At 43.0% G+C, this 24,039-nt stretch overlaps 1 protein-coding gene across 1 annotated transcript in view; it reads left to right on the top strand.

Annotated features, from left to right (window-relative positions):
• The first annotated feature begins 5,976 nt into the window (after positions 1-5,976).
• PCYT1B (phosphate cytidylyltransferase 1B, choline) overlaps positions 5,977-24,039 on the top strand; it is a 123,158-nt gene continuing 105,095 nt past the window's right edge. The window contains exon 1 of the mRNA XM_082718246.1: positions 5,977-6,401. Within this exon, the coding sequence (XP_082574372.1) occupies positions 6,330-6,401 (72 nt within the window). The 5' untranslated portion in view covers positions 5,977-6,329. The remainder of the gene's footprint in view (positions 6,402-24,039) is intronic.

Raw genomic sequence — 24,039 nt, forward strand, 5'->3', positions numbered from 1 at the left:
TTGTTAAAATATCTATTCTCTTAGGGCAACCGGGTGGCTCAGTTGATTGGGTGCCTGCCTTTGGCTCGGGTCATGATCCTGGGGTCCTGGGATGGAGCCCTATGTCCAACTTCCTGCTCAGTGGGAAGCCTGCTTCTTCCTCTCCCCTCCCCCATTCTCTCTCTCTCTCTCTCTCTCTCTCACAAGTTAATAAAATCTTCCAAAAAAAAGGGAACAAGATCTGGTGCAATGATTTTAAAAATATATATGTATCCATTTTCTCCAAATTAATCTATATATTCAGTACAATCTGAGTCAAAATCCCAGCAAGCTTTGTGGTAGAAATTGATTCCATGATTCTAAAAACTATATGAACATTTAGAAAGACATAAATTAACCAGAATAACTTTGAAAAGGAAGAACAGTGTTGGAGAACTCAGACTCCCTGATTTTAAGACTTTAAAAAAATATATTTTATTTATTTATTTGACAGAGATCACAAGTAGGCAAAGAAGCAGGCAGGGATGGGGGAGAGGAGCAGGCTTCCTGCTGAGCAGAGAGCCCGATGCGGGGCTCGATCCCAGGACCCTGGGATCATGACCTGAGACAAAGGAAGAGGCTTTAACCCACTGAGCCACCCAGGCACCCCAGCTGATTATAAGACTTATTATAAGGGGACCCTGGGGACCATGATCCTGGGGTGGAACCCCACATTGGGCTCCGTGTTCAAAAGGGAGTCTCTTTGAGGATTCTCTTTCTCTTCCTCTGTCCTTTCTCCCACCCCTACCCCCCACCCCACCACCACTCTCTCAAATAAATAAATCTTTGAGAAAAAAAAGATCTACAGTTGAAGGTGAAGATGCCCTTTTGTCTTTGTCCTGGTGGTTGGGAGAATGGAGGAGGGAAAAGGAAAAAAGAAACAATGTACTGGGTTCCTTCAGTCAGGCACAGAAGTTTTGTATCATTTTTACTTTGAATAGCAAAAAGCCATGGGAAAGATATAGAAGCAGTTACAAAATATATCATGTTCAGTTTTTCTTCAAGTCGGGCTCTCACCAGGCACAAAGTCAGTTTTCCTGTCAGAAAGAAAAATGTTTGCAAAACCCCAGCAATCCATGAAAATAGCTGTTATGAGGTGAGCGGAAGAAAACCATCTTGGAGTTACTTGGCTTATAGCTCTAACACCTTACAGAAGTTCCATTAATGGCCCAGTGGATCAACAAACATGCTTCTTTGCCTGGAGCTTGGTTGTTTCAGCAAGTTACTGCAAACTACAACGACTGTGTGCCTGAAAAGAAAGCTAACAAATTCCAAAGGTCCTTGCTTCCTACAGTTTCTCAGTGCATTTGTTTTCCCTGGACACCAGCTGTTCTCCAGGTCTGAACTCCATCTGAGCATTATTTGCTTCTAGTTCCTTCAGGAGCACCTCCCACCGTCAAACCAGATTGCTTGTCTTCATGCTACTTTTTTACCCACTCAAAGCCAAATTGAACGAGAAAAAAAAATAGTGCAACTTTGATGTCAAATTAATATGTTCATCAACAAAATGTTTACCAAGCCCTTGTGTGTGCCAGTCACTCTTCTAGTCACTGGGGACATTGGCAGTGAAGCAAAGACCCTGCCCTTTCACTCTCCTGGGAGAAACCCATAGCAAACCAGTACACGTCATCTGTCCCTAATGAAGTCAAACAAAGCAGGGTAAGGGGGGATGGAGAATGATGAGTTGGGGGTGGTAAAATAGATTACTGAAGTCGGGCAAATACTCAGTGTAACAGTACCTTATATACTGCTGTGTAAGGCCTCGAAGGCTGGTACTGCTGTAATGGCCTTCAGATTTTCATCTGGTTGAGGGCTTGATATGAAGTCCATGTTCAGTAAATTCAATGGAATATGCAAAATACCTAAATTCTACACTTGAACTTGGGCATGTCTTCACATCATGGGGGTGGAGTATGCCTTTAGTCTATCACTTGAAAGTGCAAAGTCTAAACTTTGTATTCCTTCTTCAGAATGGTTGCTAGATAATTCCAGGGGCTCAGGAAAAGCAAAAAGGCAGGGGGTCACAGGAATTCACTTTCCCATCTCCTCGTCTGTTCCCTGGCTTCATCTCTGGACTAACACCCCAAACCACCCTTGAGTGAACTCATCAGTCAAAGAATTGCTAAGCCCAGTTGACTAAGACGTCCATAACAGCCTTGGATGAACTCATCCATCGAAGAGTTTCTAAGCCAGTTATTTGGCATAGGCAGGGCAAAAGACGAGAGGCAGTTAATAAAACGTTTCAGGGATTCATTTTCTCATTAACAGTCATTTTCAAGGCAACTACCATATCCCAAGGACTGTGCTAGAGTTGGAGCAAATTATTTCATTTCAGTCCAGAATCTAGCCTTGAGTCAGTTAGATTCAGAAAATCATATTGTTCATACATTCAGAGATGATTAGACTTTTGATGACAAACTACCTGTAATTAACTATAATTAAAATAACCAGAAAATGCTAATTAATCCATTAATTTCTACAGTGATTTCAAATACCTCTAGCTGAGCCTGCTGCTATCATTTGTGGGGTCAGGGCAAGAATCTGAATGGAGGTCCATGTATCATTTGTCTAAATATTTAAAAGTTTGAAATCATGCTAACAGACTGTGTGTACATGTGTAGATGGAAGAGGGGAGGGGAGCAGAGTCAAAGACCCTTCTCTGTGCTGCACCACAGGGTGGCCCAGATATCCAGATTCTGTTCACATTTTCCTGCTGAAAGCTCCACCGCCCCTCATGTCCAGGGATATGCAATTCTCTGGGGGGGTTACTCCCGGGAGGATGGCACCGAAGAAGAGGCCACATGAGTTCTGAAAACAGCAGGGGGGGGCATTTGGGTGGAGAACTCAAGAATTTTCTAGGGGTTGGGAGTGTGAGGGCCTCCAGGCCATGCACATGTCCATGGCCACACAGACTCCTCAGAAGAGAGCTAATACAGGGCCCTCTCAAATTGAGCCACATAAAGCCATGATCCTGGGCACACTCTGTTGGCTAGGAAGGTATCAGAAAGGCCAACAGAATGCTCCTGGGGAATTTGTGTGGAAGAAGGGCAGTTTTTTTTTTTTTTTCAAACTGCAATACACTTTACTTTGTAGCTGAAAATGATGACAACCTGGAATCAGAAGGGCAGTTTTATCAGCTTTGGAGCTGAGGCCTAGTTGACCAACCACATCACCCAACAGAGAACACCTCACTTCATGAGCTCTGAGAATACTTGTTTTCCAGATTCAAGAATGTATCTCTTATAATGGGACTGACACAGTTTGCTTCCCCGAAAATGCACTTTTCTCCAAGGTTCAGGGGCTGCAAAGATTTCCCACAGATTCGGAGAATTAGGGGCTAAAATCCAGCCCTCCCTCTGTTCACCAAATTGGGCTGCTGGGCCCAGAGGAGCACCCTTTTCTAATTCACACAAGGTACCTCATCCAGTAGCTGGGATCTGCTGCCCATCCTTGTCCACCTCTGTGGGCCTGGGCAACTAGCTTCTACCCATTGACACAATTCTCAGGGCTCTGGAGAGCCCTTTGTATAGACCACAGGGCATTTATTTATCTTATGGGACTCTCAAAAGCAGACAAGACCCCAGAAAGCCACCAATAAGTGTTCAGATAATAGACATCTTCATGATCCAAGTAAGTAGCTTAATTGAATGACCTGAGCAGATCTGTGGTACGAATACACTGTGGTGTTGTGTTGGTGGCCCTGTCTCCATTCTGTTTGCTCTAGAGCCAAAATTAACCATAACCTCTGAACTTGCTAATGCTCATGACCAATAATCACCTCCTCTAAGTAGGAATTAACTGAGAAGAGATTGGCAGTGATTCTTCTTTTGGATGTGTGATGAGAAGCTCAGAAATATCAAATGCACTGTTATTCTAACAGATGACAACAAGAGGCAATTTCGAAACAAGCCTCTCGTGTGAACCATTGGGCCTTGATGACACAAGAGTGGTTTTTTCCATTACTGACAAAAGCGAACCAGTGCGGGTAGAGGTGAATATTTTCTCGACAGCTGAGCCAGGTTGGACTTGAGTTTCAGAGAAATCATCTCTCTGAGTCCATCCGTGTGTGCTGTGTCAGTTTTGTCAGAATTTCAGTGGCTCCAGTGGATCATTCTGGAAGAAATAATGTGCCCAGGACTTGGACTTTTCTTTTTCTCCTGCAGTTGACTAAGTGCCAGCTACCCCTGGCATGTGGTTTACCTCCAATAGGCAATCTCAGCCTCTTTGGGGCGGGGGATGGTCTCTGGCGGGGGAGAAGAATAAGGAAGAGAGGAAACCATAGGAATGAAGAAGGAAAAGGTATTTGAAAACATGCTTGGATCTGAACAGAATTTTTGCAGGTCGAAGGCTACAGGGACCTGGGGGAGAGACTGACACAAATATGATGTCTATTTCCCTGGGTTCCTCAGGGCCAAAAGTTCTCAGAAGTTCCTCAGTCACTTCTAGATGCAAGTCCCATGGCATTTTCTCCCTGCTGCCCTCCAAAATCCCCTCGTGCTGAAGATTCTCTCCTACAGTCCTTATATTGTTTGGAAAAATAAGTGTATCAGCCGCAGCTTAGCTGAAGAAGCAGAGCCACTGTGAGCGGTAGAGAAAGGGATTTCTCCCAGGAAACAGACCCGGCGCCTTGTGGGACGGGTGGAGGAGTGGAGGTGGTGGGCAGGGGAGCTGGATGATGGGAGAAGTTACCCAGCTGTAAGTCAGAAGCGCAGTACATCCAGCTGCCAAAGTGCAGAAGCTACCCTCCCAGAAGCCACCAGAAGCTGCTCCTACCTCGATGGTGCTGAAGAAAGGCCTGATGGGGGCTCCGGGCTGCCATTGTTTGACAAGGTTAGCATTTGCGAAGATCTGGACCCAGCACCCAGGGGAGTGAGGTACAGCTGGGACCTTCTGTCACCAAGCCCAGCCATGACAACCTGGGGAAAGTAACAGCCATGACTTCACACTCACCTTCCCCACCTTGTGCAAATCCCTCTCTTGGCTAAGTCTAACCCAGAGCCATAAGGGAAGGGCATCCTCGGAAGTGTGATTCCGGCTCGCCAAGTGAGCACACTACACACCACACGCCAGGCAGAGGAGCAGCGAATTCCCTGAGAGCTCCTCCAGCAGCCAGGCCAGCCCCCCAGCCAGAGAAAGTAGGGGATGGATGGATCCTCAGGTTCAAAGTCTTTTTTTTTTTTTTTAAGATTTATTTATTTATTTATTTATTTATTTATTTATTTGACAGAGAGAGATCACAGTAGACAGGCAGGCAGAGAGAGAGAGAGGGAAGCAGGATCCCTGCTGAGAGAGCCCGATGCGGGGCTCGATCCCAGGACCCTGAGATCATGACCTGAGCCGAAGGCAGAGGCTTAACCCACTGAGCCACCCAGGTGCCCCAGGTTCAAAGTCTTTAACTGATCAGAGCAGGTTTTCTCATGCTGGAGACTGGAACATGTGAGCAAGTGACTCCGACTTCTCCCACTAGCATGAAACAGGGAAAATCTTTCCATGGCAAAGATGAATTTAGACGGATCTTCGTTCTGAAACGAGGTACGATGCATTAACAGCAGCATTCTGCTGCCACCAGAGTTAAAAAGAATCCTTTTCTGGGAAAGGCCCCAGCACATGCATATTTCAAAAGCCCTTTTAATACACTTATTCGAGGGGGAAATAACCTTAATGCAAACTGCGAAGATTCTACATGGTTAAAATGCACCAGTCCATTTATCAGTGGCATTTAGAATAGTTTCTTGGCAGAGAAAATATTTATTAGGACCCAATTTTTCTCCATCTGTGTTCTCCTCTTTAAAGAAAGTGCTGAGTCGTATATTAACACTTCAAGGTCTTGACTACTTTTTATCTTGAAAAAAAGCGAGAAAATGTTTGTCATTCCAGGAGCATAATCAGTTGAGCCGGCACACAATGACATAGTTAATTCACCAACGGAATTTGTTGCCATAGCTCCAGGGAGGGACCGGGTAGATTAAACAATGGCCTTTTTCACGAGGGCAGCTTCCTCCACAACCTGCCTGTCCCCCACGCCACAGGCCATCAGAGCGCCAGTCCAGAGCACAGCAGTTGTCAGTGAACAACAGCCCGGAGGGGACAAGTGGAGGCCTGTGGTAAATAAAGCAAGAACACCCAGCACCTTGGATCTCTGCTTATTCAATCACTGGGACGTGACTAGCTCCTCCGAGTGCATCTTCAAGCTAAACCTTCGGTCAAGTTCACCGGTGAATCCAGAGAAGGACAATTTCACCGTGTGACTCGAAAGAACTCCAAAACGAAGAGAGGACTCTAGAAAAAGAGAAAGGGGGGCAGGATCAGACATGGTGGGCCACCAGGAAAGCACCACGGAAGGGGACGCCGGGGACAGTGGCGCTCCCACATTCTGGCGCAAGGTAACAGTAACATACATGCTTTCTTAGTGATTTTTGCCTCTTTGAATATCAAAGTCAGTCCAAAAAGGGAAGTCCTATGTATCTGTGAGTGTAATGGTTCTGTGATAATTAATAGAGTCACACTCGAAATGGAAATAGTATCCTCTCCATCTTAAGGTGATAAAAAAGAAAAATTGTGACTCATCTTTCTTTATCCCCTGACTTATGCAAGCTCCTTGGATAGAATTAGATGACAGGAACAGATTCTCTTTCTTAAAAAAAAAAAAAGAAAAGGAAAAAAAAAGTCAAATCAGTTTGAGAAAATGTAGGTGGTTCAAGGCAAAGAATGATGCTGTGGGAGCCTGAGGGCATTGGAGAAGTGTTTTAACCAAGCGTTCATTACCCTATAAAATGAGAAATTTTCCTATTAGAAAAGTCACAAAATCCTGACACCTATTTCTGAATTTCTTGGAATGCAATTATCACGGAAGTGAGAGTACATATGGTCTTTTATTTGGGGGGCAGGAGGGTGCCCAGGGGAATGTGCATTTTAGTGGAGCCTTGTTAAATTAAATGAGTTCTAGATAGAAAAAGTTTAGGTGGTGGGATGAAATAGTGAGAAGATTTCAGATGAAGTGAAGAAGACATTAGGGCCAGGGGAAGCTTCCTGGCAATGCTATGTTTCTGTCTCACCATAAAGCTGATTTCCCACCACACCCCTGAGAGTGGTTTCTTGGGTTTCAGGACATCAGCCCTGCTCTTTCGAGTTTCGGCACTGTATCAAAACCTCCCCATGCCCCTTCGAGTGCCTGTGGATAGCACCACATGCCTCACAATGTAGTCTGGGCCCACAGCCACTGGGCACTTGAACAAGCTGACTGGTAAACCATTTCCCCCAACTGGTCCCTTCCCCATTCATCTCAGTATTGTCTCTGATTTGGAAAAATGTATATGTTGAGGACTCATGAGTTTTACCGGCTCATTTTGTTGAGTAAATGGGGGAATCGGGAGGTATTTTAGTCATTCTTTCATGCCTCATGACAAAAATAGATTTGAAATAATATCAAAACAACTGGATTCAGTTCTTGACTGCTATGAATATGGAAAGTGGAGATGATCTTTCTATGCCCCGTCACGTAGAATTAAGTCTGTGCAAGTAAATCACACTGTTCTCCCATGCCTTTTGTGAATTGAAAAATAGGCAGTCTTCTCATCTCATGGGTCTCCCAAGAGCATCACTTACTATAACAATGGCTGCAGTTTGGGGACATGTGGCTGCCTCAGTCAGTAGAACATGTGACTCTTGATCTCAGGGTTGTGAGTTCGAGTCCCACATTAGAGGTAGAGATTACTTACAAATGAAATCCTTAAAAAAAATAATGGCTACAATTTTCAGCCCTTAGTAGGGGTCATGCCCTGTGGTGAGTACTTTATGTACCTTATTTCATGTGATTACATCAACAAAAGTGCTTAAGCTCCTAACTACTTGCCTCTTCTGCTAATTTGTACCTGTGAAACGGACTGGGTTTATTTAATCTCCTTGGGAAATCAAGATGTTCATCGGAACAATAACAAAGAAGTGATTGCGCTGACATTTGTTTTTAAAGATTTTATTTATTTATTTGACAGAGAAAGAGACCACAAGTAGGTGGAGGCAGGCAGAAAGAGAGGGGGAAGCAGGCTCCCTGCTGAGCAGAGAGCCCAATGCGGGGCTTGAGCCCAGGACCCTGAGATCATGACCTGAGCCGAAGGCAGAGGCTTAACCCACTGAGCCACCGAGGCGCCCCTGCGCTGACATTTTAATCCCCCATTTTGTTTCTCAGTGTACTTTTGGTACACGAACTGACCTCAACTTCTATAAATTTAACTTTCTGATTTCCACTGCTTTTTTTTTTAAGATTTTATTTGTTTATTTGGGAGAGAGAGACAGAGCTAGCAAGAGAGAGCAGGGGCTGGAGGAGAGGGAGAAGCAGGCTCCCCGCGGAGCAGGCAGCCAGACACAGGGCTCCATCCCAGGACCCTGGGATCATGACCGGAGCTGAAGGCAGACGCTCAACCAACGGAGCCCCCCCCAGGCACCCCTCCCACTGCTTTTGTGCACCATACACTGATACTCCCAAGCTAATGGTACTGCTTACCAGCCAATAGTTATAAACATTGTCATTAAATATTTTATCTGAACAGAGAGGATAGTTATGAATTTAATAATATTTATGAGCTCCCTAGGAATGCAAACTCCCTTTAAATGAGAGAGCTGGTTATTCATTTTCCACATGTTTAACTTTGGTACTTGATTGGCACTTATTTGGAAATCGGAGAATGCCTGAATACATCTCAATTCCTCTTACTCCAAATCCTCTAAGGTAGCTATGATTTATATTTCATTTTCAAGTGAGAAAATTGAAGCTCACAAAAGTTAAGTAAAATGCCCAAGTTAGTAAGGGTACAGTACAGCTGGAATTCAGGGTCTTGGATTCCATTTTCACTTTTTCTTTAAGCCTGCACTGTCAAATAAGGTAGTCACTAATTGCTTATGGCCATTTAAATTTTAATTAGTTAAAATTAAATAAAATTTAAATTTTAGTTCTTCAGTGGTACTAGCCACCTTTGAAGTGCTCAATAGTCACACAGAACTCGTGGTTTCCTCCTTTGAACAGCTAGAATATTACATCATTGCAGAAAGTTTTATTGGATAATGCTGTTTTAAGTTGTAATGTCTCTTTTCTATATGTTGACACATGTCCTCAAAACACATTGCAGTTCTAAGTAATAAGGATTTAATATTTTACAGTAAAATTTCATTCATTGGAAGTCTCCTCATTTGCATAGCACCAAGTTAACTTTGATCTGCAAATTAATAATATAGATAAGAGTCAAGGAGACATTAAATGCACTTCAGAGACCAAAGATTTTTAAGCACCATCAAATAACTCCAGAAGCACTCACTTAGATGCAAGCAATTGATATGATAATTACACATCGTTTTTATTTATTCATTAAAACAGGATCCCCTAAGGTGCCCTGGTAGGAAATAATATGGTTAGCCTAGTTCTTTATGGCAAACCTTCTGCTATTTCTAAATTCTATGTAAAATCATCTTATACTACTGATTTACCTTCCTCTCTTCCGTTGGGTCATTAAGGAAATTAGTAGCATAAAATACTATCACAATAAAAATTTTATGAGCTCAAGATCTAATTCTGAAACCCTTGCTTCTTCCCCTCTATCCCAGGATACCCTGGAAGGAGTGCTCCTGTGGGCCCCCATAAAACCTGGAACACAGGAGAGGTTCTATAAATATCTTTTGATTGGCTGCCAGAGGCAGTTCTTTCAAGATGTCACCATTGGAGGGAACCTCGATTTTCTATAGAGAATTCATGGATCAAAATGAAAACTCTCTCATTTCATCTTTTCCCTTTACCAGTCTTCATTGCGAGATAAGGTCTTCCTATTTGAAAGGAAAGATAATTTCCAGGCATTCGGTGGGGGGGGAGGGGACAGGAGCTCAGTGCACTCCTGCCTGAGGATCTGGAACTAAACCTGCCAACTCCTTCAGCAGGGAGAGCTGCCTTCCCAGGGCACCAGTCACCGCACAGGCCCATCAGTTCTTAAATACTATGTTGACCCTATTTGCTAGGTACTATCCTGGTTCTAGGTAATAGAATAAAAGAAGAGTACTTTGAGCTACTGAGAGAAGAATGACACCTGAATTTCTAAATCTTTAACAGAGGTGGATTCTTGCAGCTTGCTCGAAACGGTCATACCAAAGATGGGTTCCTTTTTAGTAAAGAACACAATTTCCTCAATTTAGTGGTTAGCTTCAAAGAATATGATTTGTTACTGCCCTGTCTTCGGTGAGGAAGATCTCTAGTGTGTAAGCCATAAGTAAAGAAACAAAAAAATAATTGAAACAATATGAATGTAGATTGAACATTTAGTTTTTCTTTGCAGGGAATTAAACAATTTGGAACATTTCAGATTTCTGAAGATTAGATATCTGAGCATCTTTTAAAGGCACTAAGCCAAAGTATATTACGTTTTTACTTTTTGTTCCAAAACACAATTAGAACTTCTTTCCTCTCCTCCATCTGTAATTCCTTCCCTTTATAGCAACAGGCATGTTATTTGCACAACTTGCAGTTAACTCAACACAGTCTTTGCCTCCTTTGGAAACTATATGGTAGACTGACCCAAGGGTCGCCGGTCCTATTTACACCAGTGAACAGATGTATGATCACTGCCATGGGCTGCTCTGCTGATAGTTCTCACCCTGGAAATTGATGAGTAATGCACACGCTCCATGCTTGTTCCAACTGAATCTGGGGTTCTGGAGGACACTCATCTCTCCCTAAGCTATAGATGCCCACCCACTGTGGTCCTCTAAGCAAGCTTTGACTATTAGGCATCCTGGAAATCTTACAGCTCACCAAAATGGCTCAATTTTGCACACAAAAAGTTGCGTAGTGAGAGATGAAACCTGTGTCTGCTGAAACCTGGGGTTCTTCTAGTCTTCCCAGTACTGGAAACTATGGGAAGAAAAGGAATCTTACTGGTATCTCTTATTTTTGTCCTTTATTCTCAGAGAGTTGGAACTAGCTCTGACATGCCATGGAGCAAAGGATATATGAGAATGGGCATCCAATTAATCTTGCCCCATTCTTGCAATGAGGACTTATAATGTGAAAACATATCCTTTATTTCAATCTCACCCAGGTATTAGAGCATTTCAATTTTTTTCAATTTTGATACTTTGTTTTTTAAGTACTCTCTATGCCCAACATGGGGCTTGAACTCATAACCCCGACATCAAAAGTCGCATGCTCTTCCAACTGTACTAGCCAGGCGCCTCTATAAGAGCACTGTAAAGTTTTCTTTGACTTTTCATGAACTAGAAATTTTCTCTCTCTTTCTTTCTCTCGTATGCACACACACGTACACACAGATACACACATAGAAAGAGAAGAGAAAGGAAAGGCAATGGAAAGTATGACTCAGGATGAAAAGAAAATAATAGCTGCTTCACATCTCTCCTCTTCGTTTCCATTAAGTCTTAAAAGTACAGAAGAATTTAAATGTTAATTTTTTTAAAGCAAAGATGATATGATTCGATTTCAATAGTACCATCATATTAATTTGAAAAAATCAATCATTGGGCACCTGGGTGGCTCAGTCATTTAAGTGTCTGCCTTCACCTCAGGTCATGATCCCCGGGTCCTGAGATTGAGCCCCCCCCATCGGGGGTCCCTACTCAGCGGGGAGCCTGCTCCTCCCTCTCCCACTCCCCCTGCTCTCTCACTGTGTCTCTCTGTCAAATAAATAAATAAAAATCTTTTGAAAAATCAATCATTAAGTGCTTGCTCTACCTATATACCCCTGTTCTACATATTCTTGGAGAGTGCGGACATCCATCTTGGATGCAGGGCTCCTGATGTACTGTTGATGCTTAGTAAATGTTTGTTGAATGAGTGAAAGGAAGTTAAATCAGTGTTCATTCTGTATCCTTCTTGCCCAGAGAGAATCCCGAGTTTGTTCATCGAAGGGCAAGTCTAGGTTGTCCTGGAGAATGAACAAATTTCAACCCAGCCTCTGAGGCACGCATCATTGTGGGACCGATTTCATTGTAGACCGATTTCAACTTGACCCCAGCCTCTAAACTGCGTGGCTTTATCATTAACGCCTGTAACAGAGATGTAGCGATCACTGTTTACAGGACTCTCTACCCCAAATCCTGCCAGAATCCTAGGGTTGCTGTAGGTTTGTGATCTACGAAAGCCAGGCGGGATCGCTCAGCGATACCAGAGGGGGCAGACTCCCTCTCTACAGTTCTTCCGCAGTTTCCCCAGAGACGTGCAGAGCTGGATCAGCCTCCAAGAGAGATAGGAAAGACTCGTCTACAAATCTGCCCCATGAATTCTTTTCCATGCGGCTACTATACCTTCCCTTAAGGTGGCAGTTGAAAGACTTTTTTGTAAGGAATTTTGTAAGGAATTCAATACAAAAATGGAGAATGAATAAAAAAGTTTTGTAGGGTTTTTTCCATTATACAAGGTAGGAGAGTTATAATCTCCAGGAAGCACAATAGAAGTCTTCTTACCATTTACAGTGGGTACTAGTAGGTTAGTTAACTGAAAAGTAAAATGTTTCTAATAAAGAGTTGTTTGAAAAATGGTTAATGCATGCGTTAAATATTTTGCTTAAACTTAAAATAGATATATTATTAATTGGCCAATCCTTTAATTGGACCACTGATTAAAGGTCTGTGTTGTCTTTTATTCATAAGGTATACACATATGCAACAGCTATGATTTCTAGTTTTGGTTTATTCTAAGTGAAGTGAAAACTCAAGATATTTTCAAAACATTGAGTATAGAATCCTAGATTTGGGGGGATTTTGTTCCCTATCTTTTACAGTTGTCTTCCCCTCACCTAATTCAACAGCAATTTTTAAAAGCCACATGACTATTTATCTTTCCAAAACAATTTAATTGCTTAAAAATAACTTTTTTGCATCATTTTTATCAGTTTATATAACATTTAATTAAATTGTATCATTGTAGTCACAATGGCATAGATAGGTTTGGGGAAAAGTTCAGTTAATTCTTGGAAAATGTAAAACTCAACGATTCAGAGCTAAAGTACCCAGGCTTTCTCAAGAGTAACTTACCAGTAGACAGAGCACTCAGAGTGCTCTGAGGACCCTTAGGGAAAATGGAGAACCCTGTAGGTTGCTTAACTTAGAGGTTGTTTAAGGGAATCACTCCTGTTCCTCTCTAGACAGAAAAGGTTAAAAATAATAGTAAGCAGAGCAGGAAGGACATCTTTTTTGTGTTTGTCTTCCATGCTTCAAGGGTCACTACATTATTTACTGAGCACCTCCTTTGTAATAGACACTCAGGAGATTCAAAGGGCCATTTTTTTTAAAGGTTTTATCTATTTGACAGAGAGAGAACACAAGCAGGGAGAGCAGGAGGCAGAGAGAGAGAGGGAGAAGCAGGATCCCTGCTGAGCAGGAAGCCCAATGCGAGGCTGAATTGCAGGACCCTGGGATGGTGACCTGAGCCGAAGGCAGATGCTTAACCCACTGAGCCACCCAAGAGCTATTCTTTTAAATATATAATCCACGTCATAAAGGGTATAATTCATTGTTGCTTTAGTACATTCACAGGGTTATACAACCTTCCACACAATTTAATTTTAAGATTTTCATCATCGCCCCCAAATTGTACTCATTAGCAGTCCCTCCCCAGACCCCTCAATACCCCCAGCACCAGGCAACTGCCTATTCCAGACATTTCACAGATGAGGAATCATACAATATGTGGTCTCTTGTGTCTGGCTTCTTTCACTTGGTTTATCTTTTCAAGGTTTATGTATGTTATGTATGTTATAGTGTGTATCTGTATTTCATCCATTTTTATGGCCAAATAACATTCCATTGTATGGAGAGACCACTGTTTGTTTCTCCATTGATCAGGCAGTGACCATTTGGGTTGTTTCCACTTCTTGGTTAGTGTGAATAATGCTTATGACATTTGCGTACAAGATTTCTGTGAACATGTATTTCCTTTTTTAAAAAAGATTTGTTTACTTACTTGAGAGAGAGCACAGGTACGTGAGCACAGTGGGGAGGGGCAGAGGGAGAGAGAAAATCTCAAGCAGACTCCCCGCTGAGCATGAAGCCTTATGTGGGGCTCGAACTCACAATGCTGACATCAAGACCTGAGTTGAAATCAAGAGTCAGGTGCTTAACTGAATGTACCACCCAGGTGCCCTATGAACATATGTTTTCAAATCTCTTAGACAAACACCTAGGTGTGGAATAGCTGGGTCAAATGGTAACTCCATTTTTAACTTTCTTAAAAAAGATTTAAACATTTTTTTACTGGAGAGAGAGAGAGAGAGAGGAGGGGCAGACAGAAAGACTATCTGAAGCAGGACTCCCCGCTGAGCATGGAGCTCGAACCCACGACCCAGAGGTCACAACCTGAGTCATAATCTCAAGGTGGATCCCTAACTGACTGAGTCACCCAGGCGCCCCTCTATTTTTAACTTTTTGAGGAACTGCCAAACTGTTTTCCAACGAGACTGTACTGAGTAACATTCCTACCAGCCATGTATGAATGTTCCAGTCTCTCCACATCCCTACCAACACTCGTTATTTTCTATTTTCAAAATCATAGCCATTCTAGTGGGGGTGACATGGCATCTCTTTGGGTTTTTGATTTGTATTTCTGTAATGACTAGTGAGGTTTAGCATTTTTTCACCTGTTTATTGGCCATTAGTGTATCTTCTTTGGAGAAACCTCTATTGAAATCCTTTCCTCATTTTGAATTGTGTTATTCGTTGCAAAGACCCGTCTTCGGCTTAAAGTAAGGTTTCTCAACCTTGGCATTATTGACATTTTGAGCTGGATAATTCTTTGCTGCAGGGGTGAGGGCGTGGGGGGAGGGAGGCCTTTACTGAGCAATTTCCCTGGTCTCTACCCACCAAATATCAGTAGCATTTCCAAGTTCTGACAATCAAAGCTCTGTCCATGGTGCCTGGCTGGCTCAGTCCATAGATCATATGAGTCTTGATCTCAGTGTTGTAAGTCCGAGCCCCACCTTCAGTATGGAGATTATTTAAAAATAAAATACTAAAAAAGCTACATCCAGACACTGCAAAATCACTCTTGGGGGCAGGCACAAAATCTCCCCAAGAAAAGAACGACTGCTCTAAAAGAGCCGCCTGTGTAGCTGAAAAACACTCACACAGAAACACAAGTTCATGATGATGTAAGAAATGATGGTGATGTAAGAAAGTGGAGGTACCCTGGAGGCGTGAACTGACTTCCCAAGTCTGGTTGATGGGTTCGCTAACAATAAGAAAGAAAATCAAGTTTACAAAGGAGAATTATATAACATTATGAGATAATGATTTGATACCATAACACAAAAAGAATTGTAAGTTTGTATATGAAAGTATCAAAAGTGTGGTACATCCAGAACTAGAGGTTTTATGAGAAGGTGAATTTACTGTGAGCTGATGGCCCCTTGATGGTCCTAGGCATGAAGCGTAAATGGCTGTTAACGTGGCCTTTCACTCTTAGCCCTTAGCTTCATTTCTCCTGTTAGTTTCATCTCCTAGTGGAGATATGTGCCCATCTGTCTCAGACAGAGATTGCTGGATTCCAAGGAACAGTGCCCACTAAGCTAGCTTTTCCTTTCTTTAAAAACAGATTTTATTTATTTGAGAGAAAGAGAACAAGCACAAGAGCAGAGGGACGGGGGAGAGGGAGAGGGAGAAGCAGACTCCTTGCTGAGCAGGGAGCCTGATTGGGGACTTGATCCCAGGATCCCATGAGGATCCCAGGATCCTCATGACCTGAACCGAAGGCAGACACTTAGCCGACTGAGCCACCCAGGTGCCCTAAGCTAGCTTTCTCAGTGGGGGGAATGCAAAGGTCTATCGAATAGAATCCACAGAAAGCTGAAAAGCCAGTCTCAGCAAGGAAAGGGACTGGAGCAGCGTGAGAAGACCTCAGAAAGGGTTATTTGCAGAGATATTTACTCTAATCCCCTGACCTACTCAGACTCCATCTCTTAGTTCTAATTCCTTAAAGAGGTAGTTGAAGGATCTGAGAAACCCCTGAACAATGACCAGGGCTTGGCTTCTTAATCAGGTGTCCCAACCCTGGGCTGTGCAGTGGGATGGGTTTTCATAGATGGGGTGGAGAGGGTTGAGGGAGAGACAAAATAAAAGCAGCTACCTCATCGGCCTACCTCATTGATCAGGCCATTCTACCACCTGTATAGATTTCCTCCCCCACTTTTTGTCTTCACAAACATTTTTGCCTTATTTCTCCATGAAATACACAACACATCTCACAGAAATGGCCTTGCTATTGTTTGCCAGTTGAACACAATTACCCCCAATTACCTACGGCCTTGTGGTCTTAATGTCAAGTACCTTGACATTATTATTATTATTATTATCATCATCATTATTATTAAATAATTTCCACACCCGATGTGGGGCTCAAACTCTCAACCCGAGATCAAGAGTCACATGCTCACATGGGGGCTTAAGTGGGTAGGAGAAGAATCAATGAAACCAGATGGGATTGGGAGGGAGACAAACCATAAGTGACTCTTAATCTTACAAAACAAACTGAGGGTTGCTGGGGGGAGGGGGGTTGGGAGAAGGGGGTGGGGTTATGGACATTGGGGAGGGTATGTGCTTTGGTGAGTGCTGATTCACAGACCTGTACCACTGGGGATAAAAATACATGTTTATAAAAAATAAAAAATTAAAAAAAAAAGAGTCACATGCTCTACCAACTGAGCCAGCCTGGCACCCCAAGTGTCTAGACTTTTAAAGGGGGGATGCGGAAAAAATTAAAAAATTAAAAAAAAAATAAAAGGGGGATGCAGGATGGGGGCAAATTACCCATAATATTTTCTATTTAATAATGACATGGTAGGCAGGTGTCATTGAAACTAAGATGAACTATTTTAACAAGAAAAATATATCTGTTTGGGGAGAAACGTCTGAATCTCCTTCATCCCAATCCTCCCCCATTGGCATCACAGTTGGGAATAAAGACTACTAAGCTGTCAAGAGGTGGTACATCCTTCCCACTAGTTAATAAAGTGATGCCCTGCCTTCACAGCCTATTAATTAAGAAGGTAATCAGTGCATGCTTCAAGTTTGCTATTTGAAACTCAAAGGCAATAAAATCAGAACACTGCTCAGATTTTTTTTTTCTCATAAAGAAATGAATAACAAATTAGGGCCACAGAGCTAGAGTAATCACATTTTGAATGATTTCTCCTGAGCATGCCTTTAATAGCCTGTATGTGTTGGATAAGAAGAACAAAGAAAGGTAAAGTTAATTATCCAGGAAAAGCTTCACCAAGGAATTTTGGTCACTTTAACCCAGGGTTTCTCAACCTTGGTACTAATGATATTTGGGGCCAGATAATTCTTTGTCATGTGCGTTTAGTGGAATGTTCAGGGATATCCCTAGTCTCTAACCAGTATATGCTACTAGAACTGGCCCCACCCAAGTCTTAACAACAAAAATGTTTGCAGACATTGTTAAATGTCCTCTGTGGGGCAAGATGACCCTGGGATTAAGAACTAATGAATTGGGTTGCCTGGGTGGCTCAGTTGGTTAAGCGTCTGACTCTTGACTTCCGCTCAGGTCACCATCTCAGGGTCATGAGATCAAGCCCAGCGTCATGCTCTGCACTTGGTGTGGAGTCTGCTCGAGATTCTCTAACCCCCGCCCCTCCCCCGACTCGCCCGCGCATATACTCTCTCTCTCTCTGAAATTAAAAAAATCTTAAAAAAAACCTGATGAATTAACCACATACATTCCTTCATACTCTCCATCCCTCCAGGGTCCCTCTAGAGTTTGTTGTTTTAAGCCCTTAGGACCAAACATTTTATACAAGGGCCATTTATGTTTTCCAGGGAATTGTTTGAAAAGAAACTTGTCCAGGTGAGAAGGGCTCTTTGCATTTCTGTATTGAAGAGTAGCAAACAAAAAGAACAAAGGAAGGAGGTCTAATAAAGGTATTTAGGTAAAACACTCAGCCAAACACTTACATTTAATCCCTATGAGACCCTCAGGGGCATAATTAGCCTTATTTTATTGGTGAGGAAACTGAGGTTTAAAGAGGTTAAGTAATTTGCTTAAGAACACACAGTTTGTAATTTAGTGGTGGAGCTAGAAATCTGATGGCAGATTTGTGCCTATTTGCATGTTGCCTCATTAAATGTACTCGAAGTGTTAGACATCTAACAAAGCAAGGTGACCAATTTCTTTAGTTTGTCTATTTGTTTATTTTAATTTTTAAAATATTTTATTTATTTATTTGGCAGACAGATTACAAGTAGGCAGAGAGGCAGGCAGAGAGAGGGGGAAGCAGGCTCCCTGCTGAGCAGAGAACCCAAGACAGGGCTCCATCCCAGGACCTTGGGATCATGACCTGAGCCAAAGGCAGAGGCTTAGCTCACTGAGCTCCCAGGTGCCCCTATTTTTTTAAAAATATTTTTATTTATTTATTTGATAGAGAGAGATCACAAGTAGGCAGAGAGGCAGGCAGAGAGGGGGGGGGGAAGCAGGTTCCCTGCTGAGCAGAGAGCCTGATGTGGGGCTCGATCCCAGGACCCTGAGATCATGACCTGAGCTGAAGGCAGAGGCTTAAACCACTGAGCCACCCAGGCGCCCCCAGGTGCCCCTATTTATATTAAATTTTTATTTAAATTCTAGTTAGTTAACATACAGTGCAATATTGCTTCCAGGAGTAGAGTTTATTGATTCGTCACTTACTATAACACCCAAGGCTCATCCCAAGTGCCCTCCTTAATACCCATTGCCCATTTAGCTCATCCCCCCCACCTGCCTCTCTCCATCACCTCAGTTTTTTCTCTATCATTAAGAGTCTCCTATGGTTTCCTTCCCTCTCCTTTTTTTTTAAATTTTTTATTTTTTATAAACATATATTTTTATCCTCAGGGGTACAGGTCTGTGAATCACCAGGTTTACACACTTCACAGCACTCACCAAAGCACATACCCTCCCCAATGTCCATAATCCTACCTCCTTCTCCCAACCCCCTCCCCCCAGCAACCCTCAGTTTGTTTTGTGAGATTAAGAGTCGCTTATGGTTTGTCTCCCTCCCAATTCCATCTTGTTTCATTGATTCTTCTTCTACCCACTTAAACCCCCATGTTGCATCACCACTTCCTCATATCAGGGAGATCATATGATAGTTGTCTTTCTCTGCTTGACTTATTTCGCTAAGCATGATACGCTCTAGTTCCATCCACGTTGTTGCAAATGGCAAGATTTCATTTCTTTTGATGGCTGCATAGTATTCCATTGTGTATATATACCACATCTTCTTGATCCATTCATCTGTTGATGGACATCTAGGTTCTTTCCATAGTTTGGCTATTGTGGACATTGCTGCTATAAACATTCGGGTGCACGTGCCCCTTTGGATCACTACGTTTGTATCTTTAGGGTAAATACCCAGTAGTGCAATTGCTGGGTCATAGGGCAGTTCTATTTTCAACATTTTAAGGAACCTCCATGCTGTTTTCCAGAGTGGCTGCACCAGCTTGCATTCCCACCAACAGTGTAGGCCTCTCCTTTTTTTTTTTTTTTTATCTTTTGAAAAATACACAGCTTTTGGGGTGCCTTGCTGCCTCAGTTGATAGAGCATGTGACTCTTGATCTTGGGGTAGTGAGTTCAAGCCCCACTTTGGGTATGGAGCCTACTTTAAAAAATGTTAAAAATTGAAAATACAGGGGCACCGGGGTGGCTCAGTGGATTGAGCCTCTGCCTTCGGCTTGGGTCATGGTCTCAGGGTCCTGGGATTAAGCCCCTCGTGCTCTCTGCTCGGAGGTGTGGGGGGAGGGGAGGGCTGCTTCCCCCATCCCCTGCCTGCCTCTCTGCCTACTTGTGATCTCTGTCAAATAAATAGATAAAATCTTTTTAAAAAATTGAAGATACAGCTTTTATTAGGGATAGTTTCAAACATGCAAAATTAGGCAAATCAGTGTCTTCCCATTTCTGTTGTTCATGTACTCGTCATGTAGCTACAAGAACGATCACCTCAGGACCAATATTGCTGCCTGTAGAGCTTTTCAGCCTTGGTGTTATTGACATTGGGGGCTGGATAATTGTTCTGTGTATTATGTGTGTCCAGTATGCACACAAGACAAGGCAGGACCAAAACCCAGTTCTGTCTGGTTTGACTAAAAGTATATTGAGTTGTTTCTGGATTCAGAATTTATTACTTACCTAGTGAAAGACATGTAGCCACTGGTGCCAGCCTATAGTCCTTGTCCCACATGCCAAGAACAGCACTGAATAGAAAGAGGCCGATGACCTCCAGACTCCTGTTGCTGAGGAGCAACTCCTGTTGCTGTGTAGATGGTCACTAACTGGTTTCCTTTTCTGCAGCACTATACAGAGTGGGGAAGGGCAGGAAGGCCCAGACCTCAACAGAACCCAGGAGGTGATTGGAAACTACCGTATGAGGGGCACCTGGGTGGCTCAGTCAGTTAAGAATCCAACTCTTGATTTCTGCTCAGGTCATGATCTCAGGGTTGTGGGATCGAGCCCCATGCTGGGCATGGATCCTGCTGAATATTTCTCTCTCCCTCTGCTGCTCCCCACTGTGTGCTCTCTCTTTCTAAAATAAATGAACAGGAGCACCTGGGTGGCTCAGTGAGTTAAAGCCTCTGCCTTTGGCTCAGGTCATGATCCCAGCATCCTGGGATCGAACCCTGCATCGGGCTCTCTGCTCAGCAGGAAGCCTGCTTCCCCGTCTCTCTCTCTGCCTGCCTCTCTGCCTACTTGTGATCTCTGTCTGTCAAATAAAAAAAATCTTTAAAAAAATAAATAAAATAAAATAAAAGAACAAATCTTAACAACAACAAAAAAAAGATAAGAAAAAGAAGCTGTCTCATGAGAGTCTCATCGTGGAGATAGGGAGGCAAGCGGGAAGTGGCCTCTAAGCCACTCCTAACAGGCTTCTGCCTCTCACAGTCTAGTAAGGTCACAAGACAGTCTGCCCACACTCAGATGAGCTGCAGTTCAAGTCTTTGCCAATGTGAGCTATGTGGACACATTCAGATGACCTCTGACACATTCAAGTGGACACATTCAAGGTTGTCAGGGCGTGAGGGCACAGCCAGTCCCCCACAGTGGAGGGCTGTTTCTGTGCACCATAGGGAGTGCAGCTGTAGATGTCGGCAGCATCACCCCCCAAGATGGGATGACCCAAAATGACTCCAGACATCTCCGAATGGTGGAAGACCAAGTTCCACCCAGCTGAGAACCAATCCTCTAGAGCCCCAACCACTCCCCTCACCACACAATAGACTTCATCTGCAAATACGTCACTGTGTATTTCTTAGTTTTTAGAGTTTTTAATGATTTTACTTATTTATTAGAGAAAGAGAGAGAAAGAACAAGCAAGGGAGTGGCAGGCAGAGGGAGAAGCAGGCTCTCTGATGATCAGGGAGCCTGACTCGGGGCTCCATGCCGGGACCCTGGGACCATGACTGAGCCTAAGGTAGACGCTTAACCGACTGAGCCACTCAGGCGCCCCTTCACTGTATATTTCTAAAATGAAGTTTCAAGAAGCATAAACAAGATATCATTATACCTGAAACATTTAATAATAATTCTTTTATGGCATCCAGAAACTGTTCAAATTTTTTACTAAAGATTTTATTATTTATTTGACAGACCGAGATCACAGGTAGGCAGAGAGGCAGGCAGAGAGAGAGGAGGAAGCAGGTTCCCTGCTGAGCAGACAGCCTGATGCGGGGCTCGATCCCAGGACTCTGGGATCATGACCTGAGCCAAAGGCAGAGGCTTTAACCCACTGAGCCATCCAGGCGCCCCCGTTCAAATTTTTTTTTTAAAGATTTTATTTATTTTCTTATTTTAGAGAGTGTGCACATGTGTGGGGGGAGAGGCAGAGGAGAGGCAGAGAATCTCAAGCAGATGCTTGAGACCCACACAAGACTCGATTTCTCTACCCTGACATCATGACCTGAGCCGAAACCAAGAGTCAGATGCTTAAGCAACGGAACCACCCAGGCACCCCCAAATTGTCCAAATTTCTTGTTGTTTCATGCATATCATAATTTTTTACAGTGTTTTGAACTAGGATCCTAATAATTTGGGGTATACATCACAATGCTGTGATTCCTGTGTCTTTTAGATGTCATCGAATCCATAGATTTCTTGCAATGTTTTGGTTGCAGAAACTGAGTTTGTCCTATAGCGCTTCCTACAATCTGGATCTTGCTGATTGCATCCCTGTGGTGTTAAGGTTCTCCTTTATCCCTTCTGAATTTCCCATCAATTGGTCTCAGATCAAGAGGTGTCATTGAAGCCAGGTTCTGTTTGCTTGACAAACTATTTGATGGGTGGTATATGGCCTTCTTTATTTCAGGCACATATAATATTCATGGTTATTTGTCTTTTTGTCATTTAAGCCGTGGTTGATGCTTATTGCCTAGATCCAATCATTCGTTAGTGCTTATCAAATTGGGAGAGTCCAATCCATCATGTTCTTTATTACCGTCATACTTTTATTATTCATTCAAAGATGATACACTTCTCCTTACAACTTGGTCACTCAGAAGTACGTTTGAATAGAAGAGCTAAGAGAAACGCCTGATTGTTTCCCTCTGACTTCCAGTTTTCCAAATGATGCATGAGATCTCTTGCATCCATCAATGCAGACAAATGAGGTTTTCAGTTTGTTTGGGATTTTGTTTAATAGTATTATGACTGGGTAGATTTTTTGGGGGGATTTATTTATTTATTTTCACAGTGGGTGGAGGGAGAAGAACAAGCAGCTTTTGTTGTTGAGCTCAGAGCCTGAGCTGGGGCTCAATTTCACAACCCTGAGATCATGACCTGAGCCGGAAACCAAGATTCAGTCGCTTAACTGACTGGGCCCCCACCACACACCCGCCGACGTGCCTGAACAGGTGGATTTAAACACACCTGATGGATTTCAATCCACTGAAGTTCTCATCTGCACTGATGTGCAGTGCTGACAAGAGTCTCTCCTGTCATCTTTGGCTGACAAGACTCTCCAAGTTGGGTCCTGAGTCCTTTTGACAATTTCTGTCCTTTCTGAAAAAAGGATAATAAAACTTATTCATTCACATCATTATTTTTGTCTTCAGTTTTGCTCTCCGATAGTGTTACTCAAAGTGTGGGCCTCAGGCAGCACCTGTACCAGCTGAAGAGAAAACCAAGTTGATGGGCCCTTGCTGACCTGCTGAATTAGAATCTCCGGGAACGTGGCCTGGGGAACTAGTTTAACAAATTCTCCGGGTGATTCTTGCTCTAAAAAACTGAACTTAGAGCCTTGGGGTCACCTTCCTCACTGAAGATCTCTAGCTCTTCAGGAATTTCTTGCCAGAGTAGGCCACCCCTCTCTTCTTACTGGATGGCAACAGAGGACACAATCATCCTTGAGGGTTATTTCCAATATTTTTGAAACCACCTAAAGCCAACTGGTGGTTTGATAGATGAATAGTAAATCTGGAAATCTGGTTAATACCTCTTTGGATCCCCCCAAATACTGATCTGATGATATAAGAACTGATTTCCTTATTTTTAAGATTTTATTTTTAAGTAATATCTACACCCAATGTGGGGCTCAAACTCACAATCCTGAGATCAAGAATTGCATGCCCTATGACCCCCAACACAGATTTTCCTTAATGGCCTTATAAAATGGCCACGATGAGGGACGTCTGGGTGGCTTAGCGGGTTAAGCCTTTGCCTTTGGCTTAAGTCATGGTCCCAGGGTCCTGGGATCGAGCCCCACATTGAGCTCTTTGCTCACTGGGGAGCTTGCTTCTCCCTCTCTCTCTGCCTGCCTCTCTGTCTACTTCTGATCTCTGTCTGTCAAATAAATAAATAAAATCTTTTTAAAAAGGTAAAAATAAAATGGCCACGATGAAAATTTCAGAAGAACTGTTCCAAAAATGTTTTGAGCAATGGTAGTATTAACATGTGCCAGGGCCTGCCATGGTTTACTGCTGACGCTTTTATTGCTTTTGAATTCCTAGGGTTGAGTGGTGTGGTGAGGTTATCTGGGTTACTTTGCAGAAATAAAGGA

The sequence above is a fragment of the Mustela nivalis genome, assembly GCF_964662115.1.
Source record: "Mustela nivalis genome assembly, chromosome: X".
In the NCBI taxonomy this organism is placed as follows: domain Eukaryota; kingdom Metazoa; phylum Chordata; class Mammalia; order Carnivora; family Mustelidae; genus Mustela; species Mustela nivalis.